Source organism: Bombina bombina, chromosome 3, assembly GCF_027579735.1.
Source record: "Bombina bombina isolate aBomBom1 chromosome 3, aBomBom1.pri, whole genome shotgun sequence".
In the NCBI taxonomy this organism is placed as follows: domain Eukaryota; kingdom Metazoa; phylum Chordata; class Amphibia; order Anura; family Bombinatoridae; genus Bombina; species Bombina bombina.
In genome coordinates, this window is record NC_069501.1 from 991,574,413 (window position 1) to 991,597,903 (window position 23,491).

General features: G+C 41.2%; 1 protein-coding gene across 1 annotated transcript in view; it reads left to right on the forward strand.

Moving 5' to 3' along the window:
- Positions 1 to 23,491, forward strand: part of PAN2 (poly(A) specific ribonuclease subunit PAN2) — a 616,232-nt gene that overhangs the window by 222,973 nt on the left and 369,768 nt on the right. The window contains 2 exon segments of the mRNA XM_053705507.1: positions 9,269 to 9,279; positions 23,108 to 23,157. Coding sequence (XP_053561482.1) covers positions 9,269 to 9,279; positions 23,108 to 23,157 — 61 coding nt within the window.

A 23,491-nucleotide genomic window follows, 5' to 3' on the forward strand; every position in this document is an offset into this window, starting at 1 on the left:
ATCATTTATTCTGGGTATTTTGATATGATTATATCGGCAGGCACTGTTTTTGACACCTTATTCTTTAGGGGCTTTCCCTAATCATAGTCAGAGCCTCATTTTCGCGCCGGTATGGCGCACTTGTTTTTGAGGACAGCATGGCATGCAGCTGCATGTGTGTGGAGCTCTGATACACAGAAAAGTCTTTCTGAAGGCATCATTTGGTATCGTATTCCCCTTTGGGCTTGGTTGGGTCTCAGCAAAGCAGATTCCAGGGACTGTAAAGGGGTTAAATATAAAAACGGCTCCGGTTCCGTTATTTTAAGGGTTAAAGCTTCCAAATTTGGTGTGCAATACTTTTAAGGCTTTAAGACACTGTGGTGAAATTTTGGTGAATTTTGAACAATTCCTTCATACTTTTTCGCAATTGCAGTAATAAAGTGTGTTTAGTTTAAAATTTAAAGTGACAGTAACTGTTTTATTTTAAAACGTTTTTTGTGCTTTGTTATCAAGTTTATGCCTGTTTACAATGTCTGAACTACCAGATAGATTGTGTTCTGACTGTGGGGAAACCAAGGTTCCTTCTCATTTAACTATATGTATTTTATGTCATAAAAAATTTTAGTAAAAATGATGCCCAAGATGATTCCTCAAGTGAGGGGAGTAAGCATGGTACTGCATCATCCCCTCCTTCGTCTACACCAGTCTTGCCCATACAGGAGGCCCCTAGTACATCTAGTGCGCCAATACTCCTTACTATGCAACATTTAACGGCTGTAATGGATAATTCTATCAAAAACATTTTAGCCAATATGCCCACTTATCAGTGAAAGCGCGACTGCTCTGTTTTAGAAAATTCTGTAGAGCATGAGAACGCTGATGATATGGTTTCTGAAGGGCCCCTACACCAGTCTGAGGGGGCCAGGGAGGTTTTGTCTGAGGGAGAAATTTCAGATTCAGGAAACATTTCTCAATAAGCTGAACCTGATGTGATTACTTTTAAATTTAAGTTGGAACATCTCCGCGCTCTGCTTAAGGAGGTGTTATCCAATTTGGATGATTGTGATTATCTGGTCATTCCAGAACCACTATGTAAAATGGAAAAGTTCTTAGAGGCCCCGGGGCCCCCCGAAGCTTTTCCTATATCCAAGCGGGTGGCGTACATTGTTAGTAAAGAATGGGACAGGCCCGGTATACCTTTAGTACCTCCCCCCATATTTATAAAATTGTTTTCCTATAGTCGACCCCAGAAAGGACTGATGGCAGACAGTCCCCAAGGTCGAGGGGGCGGTTTCTACTCTACACAAGCGCGCCACTATACCCATAGAAGATAGTTGTGCTTTCCAAGATCCTATGGATAAAAAATTAGAAGGTCTGCTAAAGATGTTTGTTCAGCAAGGTTCCCTTCTACAACCAATTGCATGCATTGTCCCTGTCACTGCAGCCGCGTGTTTCTAGTTTGATGAGCTAGGAAAGGCGATTATTAGTAATTCTTCTTCTTATGAGGAGATTATGGACAGAATTCGTGCTCTTAAATTGGCTAATTCTTTCACCCTAGACGCCACCTTGCAATAGGCTAGGTTAGCGGCGAAAAAATTCTGGGTTTGCTATTGTGGCGCAGAGCGCTTTGGTTAAAATCTTGGGCAGCGGATGCGTCTTCCAAGAACAAATTGCTTGACATTCCTTTCAAGGGGAAAACACTCTTTGGCCCTGACTTGAAAGAGATTTTCTCTGATATCACTGGGGGCAAGGGCCACGCCCTTCCTCAGGATAGATCTTTTCAAGACCAAAAATAAACCTAAGTTTCGTCCCTTTCGCAGAAACGGATCAGCCCCAAGGGCTATGTCCTTTAAGCAGGAAGGTAATACTTCTCAAGCCAATCCAGCCTGGAGACCTATGCAAGGCTGGAACAAAAGAGAGCAGGCCAGGAAACCTGCCACTGCTACCAAGACAGCATGAAATGCGGGCCCCCGATCCGGGACCGGATCTGGTGGGGGGCAGACTCTCTCTCTTCGCTCAGGCTGGGGCAAGAGATGTTCTGGATCCTTGGGCGCTAGAAATAGTCTCCCAAGGTTATTCTCTGGAGTTCAAGGGGCTTCCTCCAAGGGGGAGGTTCCACAGGTCTCAGTTGTCTTCAGATCACATAAGAAGACAGGCATTCTTACATTGGGTAGAAGACCTGCTAAAAATGGGAGTGATTCATCCTGTTCCATTAGGAGAACAAGGGATGGGGTCCTACTCCAATCTGTTCATAGTTCCCAAAAAAGAGGGAACGTTCAGACCAATCTTAGATCTCAAGATCTTGAACAAGTTTCTCAAGGTTCCATCGTTCAAGATGGAAACCATTCGAACACTCCTTCCTTTCATCCAGGAAGGTCAATTCATGACCAAGGTGGATTTCAAGGATGCGTATCTACATATTCCTATCCACAAGGAACATCATCGGTTCCTAAGGTTTGAATTCCTGGACAAGCATTTCCAGTTCGTGGCGTTTTCTTTCGGATTAGCCACTGCTCCTAGGATTTTCTCATAGGTACTAGGGTCCCTTCTGGCGGTGCTAAGACCAAGGGGCATTGCTGTAGTACCTTACTTGGACGACATTCTGATTCTAGCGTCGTCCCTTCCTCAAGTAAAGGCTCACACGGACATTGTCCTGGCCTTTCTCAGATCTCACGGATGGAAAGTGAACGTGGAAAAGAGTTCTCTATCTCCGTCAACGAGGGTTCCCTTCTTGGGAACTATAATAGACTCCTTAGAAATGAGGATTTTTCTGACAGAAGCCAGAAAAACAAAACTTCTAGACTCTTGTCGGATACTTCATTCCGTTCCTCTTCCTTCCATAGCGCAGTGCATGGAAGTGATAGGTTTGATGGTTGCGGCAATGGACATAGTTCCTTTTGTGCGCATTCATCTAAGACCATTACAACTGTTCATGCTCAGTCAGTGGAATGGGGACTATTCAGACTTGTCTCCGAAGATACAAGTAAATCAGAGGACCAGAGACTCATTCCGTTGGTGGCTGTCCCTGGACAACCTGTCACAAGGGATGACCTTCCGCAGACCAGAGTGGGTCCTTGTCACGACCGACGCCAGTCTGATGGGCTGGGGCGCGGTCTGGGGATCCCTGAAAGCTCAGGGTCTTTGGTCTCGGGTAGAATCTCTTCTACCGATAAATATTCTGGAACTGAGAGCGATATTCAATGCTCTCAAAGCTTGGCCTCAGCTAGCGAGGGCCAAGTTCATACATCAACCATCAGGGGGGAACAAGGAGTTCCCTAGCGATGGAAGAAGTGACCAAAATCATTCTATGGGCGGAGTCTCACTCCTGCCACCTGTCTGCTATCCACATCCCAGGAGTGGAAAATTGGGAAGCGGATTTTCTGAGTCGTCAGACATTGCATCCGGGGGAGTGGGAACTCCATCCGGAAATCTTTGCCCAAGTCACTCAACCGTGGGGCATTCCAGACATGGATCTGATGGCCTCTCGTCAGAACTTCAGAGTTCCTTACTACGGGTACAGATCCAGGGATCCCAAGGCGGCTCTAGTGGATGCACTAGTAGCACCTTGGACCTTCAAACTAGCTTATGGGTTCCCGCCGTTTCCTCTCATCCCCAGGCTGGTAGCCAGGATCAATCAGGAGAGGGCGTCGGTGATTTTGATAGCTCCTGCGTGGCCACGCAGGACTTGGTATGCAGATCTGGTGAATATGTCATCGGCTCCACCATGGAAGCTACCTTTGAGACGAGACCTTCTTGTTCTAGGTCCGTTCGACCCACTCCAGCTGACTGCTTGGAGATTGAACGCTTGATCTTATCAAAGCGAGGGTTCTCAGATTCTGTTATTAATACTCTTGTTCAGGCCTGAAAGCCTGTAACCAGAAAAATTACCACATAATTTGGTATATCTGTTGGTGTGAATCTGCAGGATTCCCTTGGGACAAGGTTAAGATTCCTAAGAGTCTATCCTTCCTTCGAGAAGGATTGGAAAAAGGATTATCTGCAAGTTCCTTGATGGGACAGATTTCTGCCTTGTCTGTGTTACTTCACAATAAGCTGGCAGCTGTGCCAGATGTTCTAGCCTTTGTTCAGGCTCTGGTTAGAATCAAGCCTGTTTACAAAATTTTGACTCCTCCTTGGAGTCTCAACCTAGTTCTTTCAGTTCTTTAGGGGGTTCCGTTTGAACCCTTACATTCCGTTGATATTAAGTTATTATCTTGGAAAGTTTTGTTTTTGGTTGCAATTTCTTCTGCTAGAAGAGTTTCAGAATTATCTGCTCTGCAGTGTTCTTCTCCTTATCTGGTGTTCCATGCAGATAAGGTGGTTTTGCGTACTAAACCTGGTTTTCTTCCAAAAGTTGTTTCTAACAAAAACATTAACCAGGAGATAGTTGTGCCTTCTTTGTGTCCTAATCCAGTTTCAAAGAAGGAACGTTTGTTGCACAACTTGGATGTAGTTCGTGCTCTCAAATTTTACTTAGCAGCTACTAAGGTTTTCAGACAAACTTTGTCTTTGTTTGTTGTTTATTCTGGTAAACGGAGAGGTCAAAAAGCAACTTCTACCTCTCTCTCCTTCTGGATTAAAAGCATTATCCGATTGGCTTATGAGACTGCCGGACGGCAGCCTCCTGAAAGAATCACAGCTCACTCCACTAGGGCTGTGGCTTCCACATGGGCCTTCAAGAACGAGGCTTCTGTTGATCAGATATGTAAGGCAGTGACTTGGTCTTCACTGCACACTTTTTCTAAATTTTACAAATTTGATACTTTTGCTTCTTCTGAGGCTATTTTTGGGAGAAAGGTTTTGCAAGCCGTGGTGCCTTCCATTTAGGTGACCTGATTTGCTCCCTCCCTTCATCCGTGTCCTAAAGCTTTGGTATTGGTTCCCACAAGTAAGGATGACGCCGTGGACCGGACACACCTATGTTGGAGAAAACAGAATTTATGTTTACCTGATAAATTACTTTCTCCAACGGTGTGTCCGGTCCACGGCCCGCCCTGGTTTTTTTAATCAGGTCTGATAATTTATTTTCTTTAACTACAGTCACCACGGTAACATATGGTTTCTCCTATGCAAATATTCCTCCTTAACGTCGGTCGAATGACTGGGGTAGGCGGAGCCTAGGAGGGATCATGTGACCAGCTTTGCTGGGCTCTTTGCCATTTCCTGTTGGGGAGGAGAATATCCCACAAGTAAGGATGACGCCGTGGACCGGACACACCGTTGGAGAAAGTAATTTATCAGGTAAACATAAATTCTGTTTTTCATCATATCTTATAATTTACTATTAAAAATATTATAAAATATGAGGAAAAAATGGAAAAAAACACACTTTTTCTAACTTTGACCCCCAAAATCTGTTACACATCTACAACCACCAAAAAACAACCATGCTAAATAGTTTCTAAAATTTGTCCTGAGTTTAGAAATACCCAATGTTTACATATTCTTTGCTTTTTTTGCAAGTTATAGGGCCATAAATACAAGTAGCACTTTGCTATTTCAAAACCACTTTTTTTCAAAATGAGCGCTAGTTACATTGGAACCCTGATATCTGTCAGGAATACCTAAATATCCCTTGACATGTATATATATTTTTTTTAGAAGACATCCCAAAGTATTGATCTAGGCCCATTTTGGTATATTTCATGCCACCATTTCACCGCCAAATGCGATCAAATAAAAATAAATGTTCACTTTTTCACAAACTTTAGGTTTCTCACAGAAATTATTTACAAACAACTTGTGCAATTATGGCATAAATGGTTGTAAGTGCTTCTCTGGGATCCCCTTTGTTCAGAAATAGCAGACTTATATGGCTTTGGCGTTGCTTTTTGGTAATTAGAAGGCTGCTAAATGCCACTGCGCGCCACACGTGTTTTATGCCCAGCAGTGAAGGGGTTAATTAGGGAGCATGTAGGGAGCTTGTAGAGTTAATTTTAGCTTTAGTGTAGTGTAGTAGACAACCCAAAGTATTGATCTAGGCCCATTTTGGTAAATTTAATGCCACCATTTCACCGCCAAATGCGATCAAATTAAAAAAAAACGTAATTTTTTTCGCAATTTTAGGTTTCTCACTGAAATTATTTACAAACAGCTTGTGCAATTATGGCACAAATGGTTGTAAATGCTTCTCTGGTATCCCCTTTGTTCAGAAATAGCAGACATATATGGCTTTGGCAATGCTTTTTGGTAATTAGAAGGCTGCTAATTCCCGTTGCACATCACACGTGTATTATGGCTAGCAGTGAAGGGGTTAATTAGGGATCTTGTAGGGAGCTTGCAGGGTTAATTTTAGCTTTAGTGTAGAGATCAGCCTCCCACCTGACACATCAGACCCACTGATCCCTCCCAAACAGCTCTCTTCCCTCCCCCACCCCACAATTGTCCCCGCCATCTTAAGTACTGGCAGAAAGTCTGCCAGTACTAAAATAAAAGGTATCTTTTTTTTTTTCCCTTCTTTTTTTGGAGCATATTTACATATGCTGCTGTGTAGGATCCCTCTTAGCCCCAAACCTCCCTGATCCCCCCCAAAACAGCTCTCTAACCCTCCCCTTCTACATTATTGGGAGCCATCTTGGGTACTGGCAGCTGTCTGCCAGTACCCAGTTTACAAAAAAAATGTGTATTTTTTATTTTTTCCCCACTTTTCTGTAGTGTAGCTTCCCCCCCCCAAGACTAAACCCCCACCCCCTCCCAGATCCCTTCGATTAACATATTTATCCCCCCTCTCTCCCTCTAAATAGAAACCACTGTTCCATAGTGTAACGGTTCCCACCCGCTCCCTCCCCGTGCACGCGCCCGCCCGCCTCCCCTGTGCACGCGCGCGTCCGTGCGCGCCCCCCAGCAATCCCGCCCACGATCCCGCCCACCGGTAAGCCATCGATCGCCGCCCACCTGCCTCCCACGTCTGCTCCCACCCACCAACGATCGCGGCATCGATGTCCGGTGCAGAGAGGGCCACAGAGTGGCTCTCTCTGCATCGGATGGGGAAAAATGTTATTGCAGTGATGCCTCGATATCGAGGCATCACTACAATAACCGGAAAGCGGCTGGAAGCGATCAGGATCGCTTCCAGCCGCTTTCAACCCCAACGTCGTACAGGGTACGTCGCTGGTCTTTAAAGACCAGTTTGTGCAAGACGTACCCTGTACGACGCGTGTCGTTAAGGGGTTAATTACCTAGTAAAGTATCGTTCCCTAGTGTTGCTATGATTATATGAATTTTACTCAGTTTTTTTCTGTTTCATTATTTATATATCAATAGGTAATATCCTATGTTTTATTGATTAATTTTTATTCTTAGTTTTTACCGAGCTGTTTATAGCGCCACATCTCATTGTTTATCTTTTGGGTCTCCTACTTGATTGCTTTCAGAGTGCAATCTTGGTTTGATGTGTGCAGGTATCCTTAGTACTTAGATAAAAATATATATAAAAATAAAACTTCTAAGGACTTTCTTCTTTGTTTGTATTCTTCTCTGGAAAACGTAAGGGTCAGAAAGCTATGGCTACCTTTCTTTTTGGCTGAAGAGTATCATCCGTTTTGCATATGAGACTGCTGGACAGCAGCCTCCTGATAGGGTTATTGCTCATTCCACTAGGGCTGTTGCTTCCTCATGGGCATTCAAAAATGAAGCTTTTGTTGAACAGATTTGCAAGGCTGCAACTTGGTCATCTCTACACTTTTTCAAAATTCTATAAATTTGCTACTTTTGCCTCGGCTGAGGCCGCTTTTGGGAGAAAGGTTCTTCAAGCAGTGGTGCCTTCCGTTTAGTTTCCCTGTCTTGTCCCTTCCGTATCATCTGTGTACTCTAGCTTGGGTATTGTATCCCATTAGTAAGGAAGATGATCCGTGGACTCATCCTGTCTTTAAAAAAAAAGCAAAATACAATGTAATCCAGCACAACAAAGGAGAGGAGGTGACAGGGGAACTGCTGTTAAAAGAAAATAATTATTCTGGATTTATACCCTAGATGCTTTAAAACCAAAAGGAATGAACAGACATTTTGACTTGGGTATTTTCATGTAATATAAAAAAATATGTATATATTTTTTCCTCAGAAAAACAATTTTTTTTGATAGGCCAACCTGCTACATATCTGTATGTGTGTATTTTGTTTTGTTTTATTTTGTGTTGAAGTTTCACTCCTATGCCAATAGGGGGAGCTGGATTGAACCAGAATGAAAAATATAAGTAATAGTTAAAGGGGAGGAGCCAGTTCACCTGGTTAAGGTATTTAAGGTTGTTGTAATACACAGTTGTAATTGACATGACTAAGGGTATGTGACCCGAAACGTAGTCATTTTGTACCTGCTCCTACATAAAGAATAAAGAGGATTTACTGCATATTAAGGTGGTGCTGCCGTTTTCTTTAACTTTTGTCTTTAAAAAAAGAAAATTTATGCTTACCTGATAAATTTGTTTCTTTTTAGACACGATGAGTCCACGGCCCACCCTGTTCTTTTAAGACAGGTTGTTATTTTTTGTAAACTTCAGACACCTCTGCACCTTGGCTTCTCCTTTCTCTTCCTAACTTCGGTCGAATGGCTGGAGTGGGAGGGAGGGGAGGAGCTATTTAACAGCTCTGCTGTGGTGCTCTTTGCCTCCTCCTGCTGACCAGGAGGTGAATATCCCATAAGTAATGAAAATGATCCGTGGACTCATTGTGTCTAAAAAGAAACAAATTTATCAGGTAAGCATACATTTTTCTTTTCTACTCTTGCCAAACGTACTTCTTTTAAAGATCCTTTAGAGGGGAAAATTGAATCTTATCTCAGGAAAGCTTATTTATATTCTGGCTATCTTCTCAGGCCTGATGTTGCAGCTGCGTCAACCTTTTGGTTGAATAGCTTAGACAAAACAGGATCTGTTTCCTGTTGCGCTATTATTGTTCCTTTGCTTCAACATGTTAATCATTTTATCTGTGATGCTATTTTGATAACAAAATAGATGTTAAATCTGTGTCTCTAGCTATTTTAGCTAGACGAGCTTTATGGCTCAAATATTGGAATGCTGACATGGTATCCAAGTCTAGATTACCATCTTTCTTTCAACGGTAACAATTTATTTGGTTCTCAGTTGGATTCAATTATTTCAACTATCACTGGAGGGAATAGAGGTTTTTTGGCTCAGGATAAAAGATCTAAGGGTAAATCTAAAGCTTCTAATCGTTTTCATTCTTTCGACATAAGGAACAGAAAACCAATCCTTCCCCTAAATTGGTTCCAATTGGAAACCTTCAAGTTGGAATAAATCCAAGCATTTTTAAGAAACCAAAGCCAGCCCCCAAGTCTGCATGAAGGTTCTGGCCCTTGATCCAGTTCAGCTGGTGGGGGGCAGATTGATATTATTCCAATACATTTGGGCAGATTCTGTTCAAAATCAGTGGATTCAGAGTATTGTCTCTCAAGGGTATCGAATAGGATTCGGAGTAAGACCTCCTGTGAGATTATCTCTCTATCACTATCACGTTCCAGCAAATCCAGTGAAGGCTCAGGCTTTTCTGAAGTGTGTTTCAGATCTAGAGCTTTCAGGGGTAATAATACCGGTTCAGTTTTCAGGAACAGGGTCTGGGGTTTTATTCAAATCTATTCATTGTCCCAAAGAAAGAAAATTCCTTCAGGCCAATTCTGGATCTGAAGGTTTTGAATAGTTTTGTAAGAGTCCCAAATTTCAAGATGGTGACTGAGGACTATTTTGCCTTCTGTTCAGCAAGGTCATTACATGTCCACGATAGACTTACAGGATGCATATCTTCACATTCCGATTCATCCAGACCACTATCGGTTTCTGAGATTCTCTTTTCTAGACAAGCATTACCAATTTGTCTTTCATTTCACCTAGCAACAGCTCCAAGGATCTTTTCGAAAGTTCTCGGTGCCCTTCTATCTGTAATCAGAGAACAGGGTATTGCGGTGTTTCCTTATTGGGACGATATCTTGGTACTAGCTCAGTCTTTACATTTAGCCAAATCTCACACGAATCAACTAGTGTTTCTTCAAAGACATGGTTGGAGGATCAATTTACCAAATAGTTCCTTGATTCCTCAGACAAGGGTCACCTTTTTAGGTTTCCAGATAGATTCAGTGTCCATGACTGTCCTTAACAGACAAGAGACAAATTTTAAATTGGTTTCAGCTTGTCAAAACCTTCAGTCTCGATCATTCCCTTCAGTGGCTATGTACATGGAAGTCTTGGATCTCATGACTGCAGCATAGGACGCGATCCCCTTTTTCACATGATACCTCTACAGCTTTGTATGCTGAATCAATGGTGCAGGGATTATACTCGGATATCACAATTGAAGTACTTAAATCCCAACATTCAACTCTCTCTGACTTGGTGGTTAGACCATCCTCGTTTAATTCAGGGGGCCTCTTTTTTTGTTCGTCCTACCTGGACTGTGATCACAACAGATGCAAGTCTTTTAGGTTGGGGAGCTGTCTGGGGATCTCTGACAGCACAAGGGGTTTGGAAACCTCAAGAGGCGAGGTTACCAATCAATATTTTAGAACTCCATGCTATTTTCAGGGCTCTTCAGGTTTGGCCTCTGTTAAAGAGAGAACCATTCATTTGTTTTCAGACGGACAACTGTGGCATATGTCAATCATCAGGGTGGGACTCGCAGTCCCCTAGCTATGAAAGAAGTATCTTGTATACTTTCTTGGGCAGAATCCAGCTCTAGTCTAATTTCTGCGGTGAATAGCCCAGGTGTAGACAATTGGGAAGCGGATTATCTCAGCCATCAGACCTTACATCCGGGGGAGTGGTCTCTCCATCCAGATGTATTTTGTCAGATTGTAAAGATGTGGGGTCTTCTGGATATAGATCTGATGGCTTCTCATTTAAACAAGAAACTTCCCAGGTACCTGTCCAGGTCCAGGGATCCTCATGCGGAGATGGTGGATGCTTTAGCAGTTCCTTGGTTTTACCAACCTGCTTGTATCTTTCCGCCTCTAGTTCTTCTTCCAAAAGTGATCTCCAAGATCATTATGGAACAATTGTATGTGTTTCTGATAGCACCAGCGTGGCCTTGCAAGTTTTGGATGTGGATCTAGTTCTGATGTCCAGTTGCCAGCCTTGGCCACTTCCTCTAAGATCAGAGCTTCTGTCTCAAGGGCTGTTTCTTTCATGTAATTAGCAAGAGTCCATGAGCTAGTGACGTATGGGATATACATTCCTACCAGGAGGGGCAAAGTTTCCCAAACCTCAAAATGCCTATAAATACACCCCTCACCACACCCACAAATCAGTTTTACAAACTTTGCCTCCTATGGAGGTGGTGAAGTAAGTTTGTGCTAGATTCTACGTTGATATGCGCTCCGCAGCAGGTTGGAGCCCGGTTTTCCTCTCAGCGTGCAGTGAATGTCAGAGGGATGTGAGGAGAGTATTGCCTTTTTGAATGCAATGATCTCCTTCTACGGGGTCTATTTCATAGGTTCTCTGTTATCGGTCGTAGAGATTCATCTCTTACCTCCCTTTTCAGATCGACGATATACTCCTCTATATACCATTACCTCTGCTGATTTTCGTTTCAGTACTGGTTTGGCTTTCTACAAACATGTAGATGAGTGTCCTGGGGTAAGTAAGTCTTATTTTCTGTGACACTCTAAGCTATGGTTGGGCACTTTTTTATAAAGTTCTAAATATATGTATTCAAACATTTATTTGCCTTGACTCAGGATGTTCAACATTCCTTATTTTCAGACAGTCAGTTTCATATTTGGGATAATGCATTTGAATTAATCATTTTTTTACCTTAAAAATTTGACTCTTTCCCTGTGGGCTGTTAGGCTCGCGGGGGCTGAAAATGCTTCATTTTATTGCGTCATTCTTGGCGCAAAAAATCTTTTCTGTTTCCGGCGTCATACGTGTCGCCGGAAGTTGCGTCATTTTTTGACGTTCTTTTGCGCCAAAAATGTCGGCGTTTCGGATGTGGCGTCATTTTTGGCGCCAAATAATGTGGGCGTCTTATTTGGCGCTAAAAAAATATGGGCGTCGCTTTTGTCTACACATTATTTAAGTCTCATTTTTCATTGCTTCTGGTTGCTAGAAGCTTGTTCCTTGGCATTTTTTCCCATTCCTGAAACTGTCCTTTAAGGAATTTTATCAATTTTGCTTTATATGTTGTTTTTTTCTCTTACATATTGCAAGATGTCTCACGTTGCATCTGAGTCAGAAGATACTTCAGGAAAATCGCTGTCTGGTGCTGGAACTACCAAAGCTAAGTGTATCTGCTGTAAACTTTTGGTAGCTGTTCCTCCAGCTGTTTGTACTAATTGTCATGACAAACTTGTTAATGCAGATAATATTTCCTTTAGTAATGTACCATTACCTGTTGCAGTTCCATCAACATCTAATGTTCAGAGTGTTCCTGATAACATAAGAGATTTTGTTTCTGAATCCATTAAGAAGGCTATGTCTGTTATTCCTCCTTCTAGTAAACATAAAAAATCTTTTAAAACTTCTCTTTATACAGATGAATTTTTAAATGAACATCATCATTCTGATTCTTATGACTCTTCTGGTTCAGAGGATTCTGTCTCAGAGGTTGATGCTGATAAATCTTCATATTTATTTAAAATGGAATTTATTCGTTCGTTACTTAAAGTACTAATTGCTTTAGAAATTGAGGATTCTGGTCCTCTTGATACTAAATCTAAACGTTTAGATAAGGTCTTTAAATCTCCTGTGGTGTTTCCAGAAGTTTTTCCTGTTCCTGGTGCTATTTCTGAAGTAATTTCCAGAGAATGGAATAATTTGGGTAATTCATTTACTCCTTCTAAACGTTTTAAGCAATTATATCCTGTGCCGTCTGATAGATTAGAATTTTGGGACAAAATCCCTAAAGTTGATGGGGCTATTTCTACCCTTGCTAAACGTACTACTATTCCTACGTCAGATGGTACTTCGTTTAAGGATCCTTTAGATAGGAAAATTGAATCCTTTCTAAGAAAAGCTTATCTATGTTCAGGTAATCTTCTTAGACCTGCTATATCATTGGCTGATGTTGCTGCAGCTTCAACTTTTTGGTTGGAAACTTTAGCGCAACAAGTAACAGATCATGATTCTCAAAATATTATTATTCTTCTGCAACATGCTAATAATTTTATCTGTGATGCCATTTTTTATATTATCAGAGTTGATGTCAGGTTTATGTCTCTAGCTATTTTAGCTAGAAGAGCTTTATGGCTTAAAACTTGGAATGCTGATATGTCTTCTAAATCGACTCTACTTTCCATTTCTTTCCAGGGTAACAAATTATTTGGTTCTCAGTTGGATTCTATTATCTCAACTGTTACTGGTGGGAAAGGAACTTTTTTACCACAGGATAAAAAATCTAAGGGTAAAAACAGGGCTAATAATCGTTTTCGTTCCTTTCGTTTCAACAAAGAACAAAAGCCTGACCCTTCTTCCTCAGGAGCAGTTTCAGTTTGGAAACCATCTCCAGTCTGGAATAAATCCAAGCCTTCTAGAAAAGCAAAGCCAGCTTCTAAGTCCACATGAAGGTGCGGCCCTCATTCCAGCTCAGCTGGTAGGGGGCAGATTACGTTTTTTTTCAAAGAAATTTGGATCAATTCTGTTCACAATCTTTGGATTCAGAACTTTGTTTCAGAAGGGTACAGAATTGGTTTCAAGATAAGACCTCCTGCGAAGAGATTTTTTCTTTCCCGTGTCCCAGTAAATCCAGTGAAAGCTCAAGCATTTCTGAAATGTGTTTCAGATCTAGAGTTGGCTGGAGTAATTATGCCAGTTCCAGTTCTGGAACAGGGGCTGGGGTTTTATTCGAATCTCTTCATTGTACCAAAGAAGGAGAATTCCTTCAGACCAGTTCTGGATCTAAAAATATTGAATCGTTATGTAAGGATACCAACATTCAAAATGGTAACTGTAAGGACTATCTTGCCTTTTGTTCAGCAAGGGCATTATATGTCCACGATAGATTTACAGGATGCATATCTACATATTCCGATTCATCCAGATCACTATCAGTTCCTGAGATTCTCTTTCCTGGACAAGCATTACCAGTTTGTGGCTCTGCCGTTTGGCCTAGCTACAGCCCCAAGAATTTTTACAAAGGTTCTCGGTGCCCTTCTGTCTGTAATCCGAGAACAGGGTATTGTGGTATTTACTTATTTGGACGATATCTTGGTACTTGCTCAGTCTTTACATTTAGCAGAATCTCATACGAATCGACTTGTGTTGTTTCTTCGAGATCATGGTTGGAGGATCAATTTACCGAAAAGTTCATTGATTCCTCAGACAAGGGTAACCTTTTTAGGTTTCCAGATAGATTCAGTGTCCATGACTCTGTCATTAACGGACAAGAGACGTCTGAAGGATTCGACAGGCTGAGATCAATTTTGGTTGGAGGATCAATTTACCGAAAAGTTCATTGATTCCTCAGACAAGGGTAACCTTTCTGGGTTTCCAGATAGATTCAGTGTCCATGACTCTGTCTTTGACAGACAAGAGACGTCTAAAATTGATTTCAGCTTGTCGAAACCTTCAGTCACAATCATTCCCTTCGGTAGCCTTATGCATGGAAATTCTAGGTCTTATGACTGCTGCATCGGACACGATCCCCTTTGCTCGTTTTCACATGCGACCTCTTCAGCTCTGTATGCTGAATCAATGGTGCAGGGATTACACAAAGATATCTCAATTAATATCTTTAAAACCGATTGTACGACACTCTGACGTGGTGGACAGATCACCATTGTTTAATTCAGGGGGCTTCTTTTGTTCTTCCGACCTGGACTGTAATTTCAACAGATGCAAGTCTTACAGGTTGGGGAGCTGTGTGGGGATCTCTGACGGCACAAGGAGTTTGGGAATCTCAGGAGGTGAGATTACCGATCAATATTTTGGAACTCCGTGCAATTTTCAGAGCTCTTCAGTCTTGGCCTCTTCTGAAGAGAGAATCGTTCATTTGTTTTCAGACAGACAATGTCACAACTGTGGCATACATCAATCATCAAGGAGGGACTCACAGTCCTCTGGCTATGAAAGAAGTATCTCGAATTCTGGTTTGGGCGGAATCCAGCTCCTGTCTAATCTCTGCGGTTCATATCCCAGGTATAGACAATTGGGAAGCGGATTATCTCAGTCGCCAAACGTTGCATCCGGGCGAATGGTCTCTTCACCCAGAGGTATTTCTTCAGATTGTTCAAATGTGGGAACTTCCAGAAATAGATCTGATGGCGTCTCATCTAAACAAGAAACTTCCCAGGTATCTGTCCAGATCCCGGGATCCTCAGGCGGAGGCAGTGGATGCATTATCACTTCCTTGGAAGTATCATCCTGCCTATATCTTTCCGCCTCTAGTTCTTCTTCCAAGAGTAATCTCCAAGATTCTGAAGGAATGCTCGTTTGTTCTGCTGGTAGCTCCGGCATGGCCTCACAGGTTTTGGTATGCGGATCTTGTCCGGATGGCCTCTTGCCAACCGTGGACTCTTCCGTTAAGACCAGACCTTCTGTCGCAAGGTCCTTTTTTCCATCAGGATCTCAAATCCTTAAATTTAAAGGTATGGAGATTGAACGCTTGATTCTTGGTCAAAGAGGTTTCTCTGACTCTGTGATTAATACTTTGTTACAGGCTCGTAAATCTGTATCTAGAGAGATATATTATAGAGTCTGGAAGACTTATATTTATTGGTGTCTTTCTCATCATTTTTCTTGGCATTCTTTTAGAATACCGAGAATTTTACAGTTTCTTCAGGATGGTTTAGATAAAGGTTTGTCCGCAAGTTCCTTGAAAGGACAAATCTCTGCTCTTTCTGTTCTTTTTCACAGAAAGATTGCTAATCTTCCTGATATTCATTGTTTTGTACAAGCTTTGGTTCGTATAAAACCTGTCATTAAGTCAATTTCTCCTCCTTGGAGTTTGAATTTGGTTCTGGGGGCTCTTCAAGCTCCTCCTTTTGAACCCATGCATTCATTGGACATTAAATTACTTTCTTGGAAAGTTTTTTGTTTCTTTTGGCCATCTCTTCTGCCAGAAGAGTCTCTGAATTATCTGCTCTTTCTTGTGAGTCTCCTTTTCTGATTTTTCATCAGGATAAGGCGGTGCTGCGAACTTCTTTTGAATTTTTACCTAAGGTTGTGAATTCCAACAACATTAGTAGAGAAATTGTGGTTCCTTCATTATGTCCTAATCCTAAGAATTCTAAGGAGAAATCGTTGCATTCTTTGGATGTTGTTAGAGCTTTGAAATATTATGTTGAAGCTACTAAGTCTTTTCGAAAGACTTCTAGTCTATTTGTTATCTTTTCCGGTTCTAGAAAAGGCCAGAAAGCTTCTGCCATTTCTTTGGCATCTTGGTTGAAATCTTTAATTCATCATGCCTATGTTGAGTCGGGTAAAACTCCGCCTCAAAGGATTACAGCTCATTCTACTAGGTCAGTTTCTACTTCCTGGGCGTTTAGGAATGAAGCTTCGGTTGATCAGATTTGCAAAGCAGCAACTTGGTCCTCTTTGCATACTTTTACTAAATTCTACCATTTTGATGTGTTTTCTTCTTCTGAAGCAGTTTTTGGTAGAAAAGTACTTCAGGCAGCGGTTTCAGTTTGAATCTTCTGCTTATGTTTTCATTAAACTTTATTTTGGGTGTGGATTATTTTCAGCAGGAATTGGCTGTCTTTATTTTATCCCTCCCTCTCTAGTGACTCTTGCGTGGAAAGATCCACATCTTGGGTAGTCATTATCCCATACGTCACTAGCTCATGGACTCTTGCTAATTACATGAAAGAAAACATAATTTATGTAAGAACTTACCTGATAAATTCATTTCTTTCATATTAGCAAGAGTCCATGAGGCCCACCCTTTTTGTGGTGGTTATGATTTTTTTGTATAAAGCACAATTATTCCAATTCCTTATTTTATATGCTTTCGCACTTTTTTTCTTATCACCCCACTTCTTGGCTATTCGTTAAACTGATTTGTGGGTGTGGTGAGGGGTGTATTTATAGGCATTTTGAGGTTTGGGAAACTTTGCCCCTCCTGGTAGGAATGTATATCCCATACGTCACTAGCTCATGGACTCTTGCTAATATGAAAGAAATGAATTTATCAGGTAAGTTCTTACATAAATTATGTTTTTTTTCCATCAGGATCTCCTATTGTTAAATTTGAAGGTATGGAAATTGAACGCTTAGTTCTTAGTCATACACGTTTCTCTGACTCAGTGATTAATACTATGGTACAGGCTCATAAGTCTGTTTCAAGGAAGAGTTATTATAGAGTTTGGAAGACCTATATTTCATGGTGTTCTTCTCATAAATTCTCCTGGCATTTTAGAATTCCTACAATGTTGGTTTCTTCAGGATGGTTTGGATATAGGTTTGTCTGCAAGTACTTTGAAGGGACAAATCTCTGCTCTTTCTGTTTTATTTCATTGAAAGATTGCTAAACTTTCTAATAATATTCACTGTTTTGTTCAGGCTTTGGTTTGTATCAAGCCTGTTATTAAATCAATCTCTTCTCTTTGGAGTCTGAATTTGGTTTTGAAGACTTTGCAGGCTCCTCCTTTTGAGCCTATGCATTCTTTGGATATTAAACTACTTTCTTGGAAAGTGTTGTTCCTTTTGGCTATCTCTTCTGCTAGACGAGTTTCCGAATTGTCTGCTCTCTTGTGAGTCTTTTTCTGATTTTCCATCAGGATAAGGCTGTTTTGCAGACTTCGTTTAAATTTCTTCCTAAGGTTGTGAATTCTAACTACATTAGTAGGGAAATTGCTGTTCCTTCCTTGTGTCCTAATCCCAAGAATGCTCTTGAAAGATCTTTGCATTCTTTGGATTTTGTAAGAGCTTTGAAATATTATATTGAAGCCACTAAAGATTTCAGGAATACTTTTTTAGTCTATTTTGTTTTCTCTGGTTCTAGGAAAGGTCAGAAAACTTCTGCTATTTCTTTGGCATCTTGGTTAAAGCTTTTGATTCATAAGGCTTATTTGGAGTCGGTTCAGGCCCCGCCTCTGAGAATCACAGCTCATTCTACTAGATCAGTCTCCACTTTGGGCTTTTAAGAATGAAGCTTCAGTTAATCAGATTTGCAAAGCAGCAACTTGGTGGTCTTTGCATACATTTACTAAATTTTACCATTTTGCTGTATTTGCTTTTTCTGAAGCAGTCTTTGGTAGAAAATTCTTCAGGCAGCTGAAATAAAGTAAGATTTTTTTTCTTCACTTTTTCATTATTTCAGTATTTCTGACCAAGCTTGCTTTTTTCTGTTCAAGTTATCAAAATGGATGATCTTGAGCAAACTACATGTCTTATTTGTTTGAATGCCATTGTGGAACCAGTGTTCCCTCTAAGGACAGTTTTGTGTGCAGCCCAGCAGTAAAACAGTTAACAAAAGTACCATACATTGCCATCTGCATTGTGCAGTGCTTTCTAATTGCTAGGTGTGGTTACCTAATTAACTGTTTTACTGCTGGGCCGCACACAAAACTGGCCTTAGAGGGAACACTGGGCCACACCCCAGTTACACTTTGTCCACCATGTATTAACAGGGCATTAGAGTGTAGAGAGAACATTTTCTTTAATAACGATATGCCTAATGATGGTCCTCAGACTGATGAGTCTCAGGGTATGCCACAACTTTCTCCCAAAGCGTCACAGCCTTTAACACCCACGCAAGTAACGCCATGTTCTTCCACGGCATCTGCGTCATTTACTCTGCAGGATATGGCTGCAGTTATGTCCTCTACTCTTACAGAAGTCTTATCTAAGTTGCAGGTGTTACAAGGCAAACGTAGTAGGAAAGAGACCCAGGTGGGTCATACGAATTCTGATTCTTTGATGGCAATCTCCGATGTACCCTCCCAGGGCTCTGAGGGAGGAGGTAGGGAGGCTCTGTCTGAAGGGGAGCTGTCTGATTCAGGTAGTGCTTTACCCCAGACAGATGTCCTTTAGATTTAAGCTTGAACACCTTTGCCTGTTACTAAGGGAGGTTCTGGTGACTCTGGACGACTGTGGTCCCTCCAATTTTTTTTTTGTGCAAAGTCCCGCCTCTTATGACACGAGTCGTGTCATTTCTTTGCTAACTTTGGCGCCAAAATTTGTTGTTGTTTTTTTTTTCTTCTGCATTTGCGTCATCTGTGTTTGCGTCATGCTTGGTGCCAAAAAATTAAGTCTCCCTCTTTTGCTCTTTGCTCTCATTTGTTTTTAGAGGGCTATGTTTGTTTCTACATTTTGCAAGATGTCTCAAACTGATCCTGCCTTTGATGTTACGGTAGGAACCAAGTACAAATACATCTACTGTAGATATAAAAGATTATATTGCTGCAGCCATTGCGAAGGCTATGACTGCTCTTCCGCCTTCCAATAAATGTAAAAGGTCTCTCCTAACTTCTCATAAATCTGAAGTTTGTATTGATCAACAGCATACTGAAGTATCTTCTGATGATTTCTCTGGCTCAGAGGATCCTACTTCAGAGACTGAAATTGATAAATCAACTTTTCTTTTTAAGATTGAATATATTCGTTCTTTGTTAAAGGAAGTATTGTTTACTTTGGGTATTAAGGAATCTAGTCCTCTTGATAAAAACAGAATTCAGACGTTTGCTATTCCTTTTTAAGACTTCTGAGGTTACTCCTGAAGTTTTTCCTATTCCAGATGCTATCTCTAATATGATTTCTAAGGAATGGTCTAAGCCTGGTACTTCTTTTAATCCTCCTAGGTTTGAAAAATTGTATCCTTTACCTATGTCCAATTATAATAGAGCTTTGGGAAAAAGTCCCTAAAGTGGATGGTGCTATTTCTACTCTTGCCAAACGTACTACTATTCCTATGGAAGATAGTACTTCTTTTAAGGATCCCTTTAAATAGGAAGATTAAATCTTATCTTAGGAAGGCATATTGACATACTGGCTATATTCTTAGGCCTGGTATTTCTATGGCTAATGCTTCTGCTTCAACTTTTTTTGTTTGGACAGTCTAGCACAGCAGTTATCAGATCCTGAATTGTCTAGTATTCTTTTACTTCAACATGCTAATCATTTAATTGGCTATATTTGATATTAAGATTGATATCAAATCTATGTCTTTAGCTATTCTATCTAGAAGAGTTTTATGGCTTAATTCTTGGAATGCTGATATGGTGTCTAAATCTAGATTACTCTCTATCTTATTAGGGTAATCATTTATTTGGTTCTCAATTGGATTCTGTTATCCCCACTATCACTGGGGGGAGAGCTGTGGCAAGGTGCTAATAGGGGTTTAAACCGGTTTTAGACATTTTTCAATCTGGTTTTGTCAATTGGGGGTTTATTGCTTATTTACTTGTGGTGCAATCCTCCTAAAGCTTAGTAGGTACACTGTTCAAATTTCAGAAAATTTTAAGCTATTTTAACCTGTTTTGCAGTTTGTGTATGCCTTTTCTCCAACATAGGTGTGTCCGGTCCACGGCGTCATCCTTACTTGTGGGATATTCTCTTCCCCAACAGGAAATGGCAAAGAGCCCAGCAAAGCTGGTCACATGATCCCTCCTAGGCTCCGCCTTCCCCAGTCATTCTCTTTGCCGTTGCACAGGCAACATCTCCACGGAGATGGCTCAGAGTTTTTTGGATTTCTTCTGCTAGAAGAGTTTCAGAGTTATCTGCTCTGCAGTGTTCTCCTCCTTATCTGGTGTTCCATGCAGATAAGGTGGTTTTGCGTACTAAACCTGGTTTTCTTCCGAAAGTTGTTTCTAATAAAAATATTAACCAGGAGATAGTTGTGCCTTCTTTGTGTCCGAATCCAGTTTCAAAGAAGGAACGTTTGTTGCACAATTTGGATGTAGTTCGTGCTCTAAAATTCTATTTAGATGCTACAAAGGATTTCAGACAAACATCTTCCTTGTTTGTTGTTTATTCTGGTAAAAGGAGAGGTCAAAAAGCAACTTCTACCTCTCTCTCTTTTTGGCTTAAAAGCATCATCAGATTGGCTTATGAGACTGCCGGACGGCAGCCTCCTGAAAGAATCACAGCTCATTCCACTAGGGCTGTGGCTTCCACATGGGCCTTCAAGAACGAGGCTTCTGTTGATCAGATATGTAAGGCAGCGACTTGGTCTTCACTGCACACTTTTACCAAATTTTACAAATTTGATACTTTTGCTTCTTCTGAGGCTATTTTTGGGAGACAGGTTTTGCAAGCCGTGGTGCCTTCCATCTAGGTGACCTGATTTGCTCCCTCCCATCATCCGTGTCCTAAAGCTTTGGTATTGGTTCCCACAAGTAAGGATGACGCCGTGGACCGGACACACCTATGTTGGAGAAAACAGAATTTATGTTTACCTGATAAATTACTTTCTCCAACGGTGTGTCCGGGCCACGGCCCGCCCTGGTTTTTTAATCAGGTCTGATGATTTAATTTCTCTAACTACAGTCACCACGGTATCATATGATTTCTCCTATGCAAATATTCCTCCTTTACGTCGGTCGAATGACTGGGGAAGGCGGAGCCTAGGAGGGATCATGTGACCAGCTTTGCTGGGCTCTTTGCCATTTCCTGTTGGGGAAGAGAATATCCCACAAGTAAGGATGACGCCGTGGACCGGACACACCGTTGGAGAAAGTAATTTATCAGGTAAACATAAATTCTGTTTTTTTCCTCTTAAAGGAACAGTACCGTTTTTGCAAATTGTGTTTTTTTTCCATTAAATAATGTGTTTTCCAAGCTTGCTTGTCTCATTACTAGCCTGTTAAACATGTCTGACATTGAGGAAACTCATTGCTCAATTTGTTTAGAAGCCATTGTGGAACCCCCTCTTAGAATGTGTCCCACTTGTACTGATATGTCTATTAATTGCAAACAGCATATTTTGACTTATAAGAGTTTGGCATTGGATGATTCTCAGACAGAAGGAAATCAGGTTTTGCCATCTAGTTCTCCCCAAGTGTCACAACCAGTAACGCCCGCGCAAGCGACGCCAAGTACTTCTAGTGCGTCTAATTCTTTCACCTTGCAAGATATGGCCTCAGTTATGAATACTACCCTCACAGAGGTTTTATCTAAACTGCCAGGGTTGCAAGGGAAGCGCAGTAGCTCTGGGTTAAGAACACATGCTGAGGCTTCTGACACTTTAGTAGCTGTATCCGATATTCCCTCACAATGTTCTGAGGTAGGGATGAGGGATTTGCTATCTGAGGGAGAGATTTCTGATTCAGGAAGGATATTCCCTCAGACAGATTCAGATATGACGTTATTTAAATTTAAGCTAGAACACCTCTGTTTATTGCTCAGGGAGGTTTTAGCGAGACTGGATGATTGTGACCCTATTGTAGTTCCAGAGAAATTGTGTAAAATGGACAAATATTTCTCCAACATAGGTGTGTCCGGTCCACGGCGTCATCCTTACTTGTGGGATATTCTCTTCCCCAACAGGAAATGGCAAAGAGCCCAGCAAAGCTGGTCACATGATCCCTCCTAGGCTCCGCCTACCCCAGTCATTCTCTTTGCCGTTGTACAGGCAACATCTCCACGGAGATGGCTCAGAGTTTTTTAGTGTTTAACTGTAGTTTTTATTATTCAATCAAGAGTTTGTTATTTTGAAATAGTGCTGGTATGTACTATTTACTCAGAAACAGAAAAGAGATGAAGATTTCTGTTTGTATGAGGAAAATGATTTTAGCAACCGTCACTAAAATCCATGGCTGTTCCACACAGGACTGTTGAGAGCAATTAACTTCAGTTGGGGGAACGGTGAGCAGTCTCTTGCTGCTTGAGGTATGACACATTCTAACAAGACGATGTAATGCTGGAAGCTGTCATTTTCCCTATGGGATCCGGTAAGCCATGTTTATTAAGATCGTAAATAAGGGCTTCACAAGGGCTTATTAAGACTGTAGACTTTTTCTGGGCTAAATCGATTCATTATTAACACATATTTAGCCTTGAGGAATCATTTATTCTGGGTATTTTGATATAATAATATCGGCAGGCACTGTTTTAGACACCTTATTCTTTAGGGGCTTTCCCAAATCATAGACAGAGCCTCATTTTCGCGCCGGTGTTGCGCACTTGTTTTTGAGAGGCATGACATGCAGTCGCATGTGAGAGGAGCTCTGATACTTAGAAAAGACTTTCTGAAGGCGTCATTTGGTATCGTATTCCCCTTTGGGCTTGGTTGGGTCTCAGCAAAGCAGATACCAGGGACTGTAAAGGGGTTAAAGTTAAAAACGGCTCCGGTTCCGTTATTTTAAGGGTTAAAGCTTCCAAATTTGGTGTGCAATACTTTTAGGGCTTTAAGACACTGTGGTGAATTTTGAACAATTCCTTCATGTTTTTTCGCAATTGCAGTAATAAAGTGTGTTCAGTTTAAAATTTAAAGTGACAGTAACGGTTTTATTTTAAAACGTTTTTTGTACTTTGTTATCAAGTTTATGCCTGTTTAACATGTCTGAACTACCAGATAGACTGTGTTCTGAATGTGGGGAAGCCAGAATTCCCATTCATTTAAATAAATGTGATTTATGTGACAATGACAATGATGCCCAAGATGATTCCTCAAGTGAGGGGAGTAAGCATGG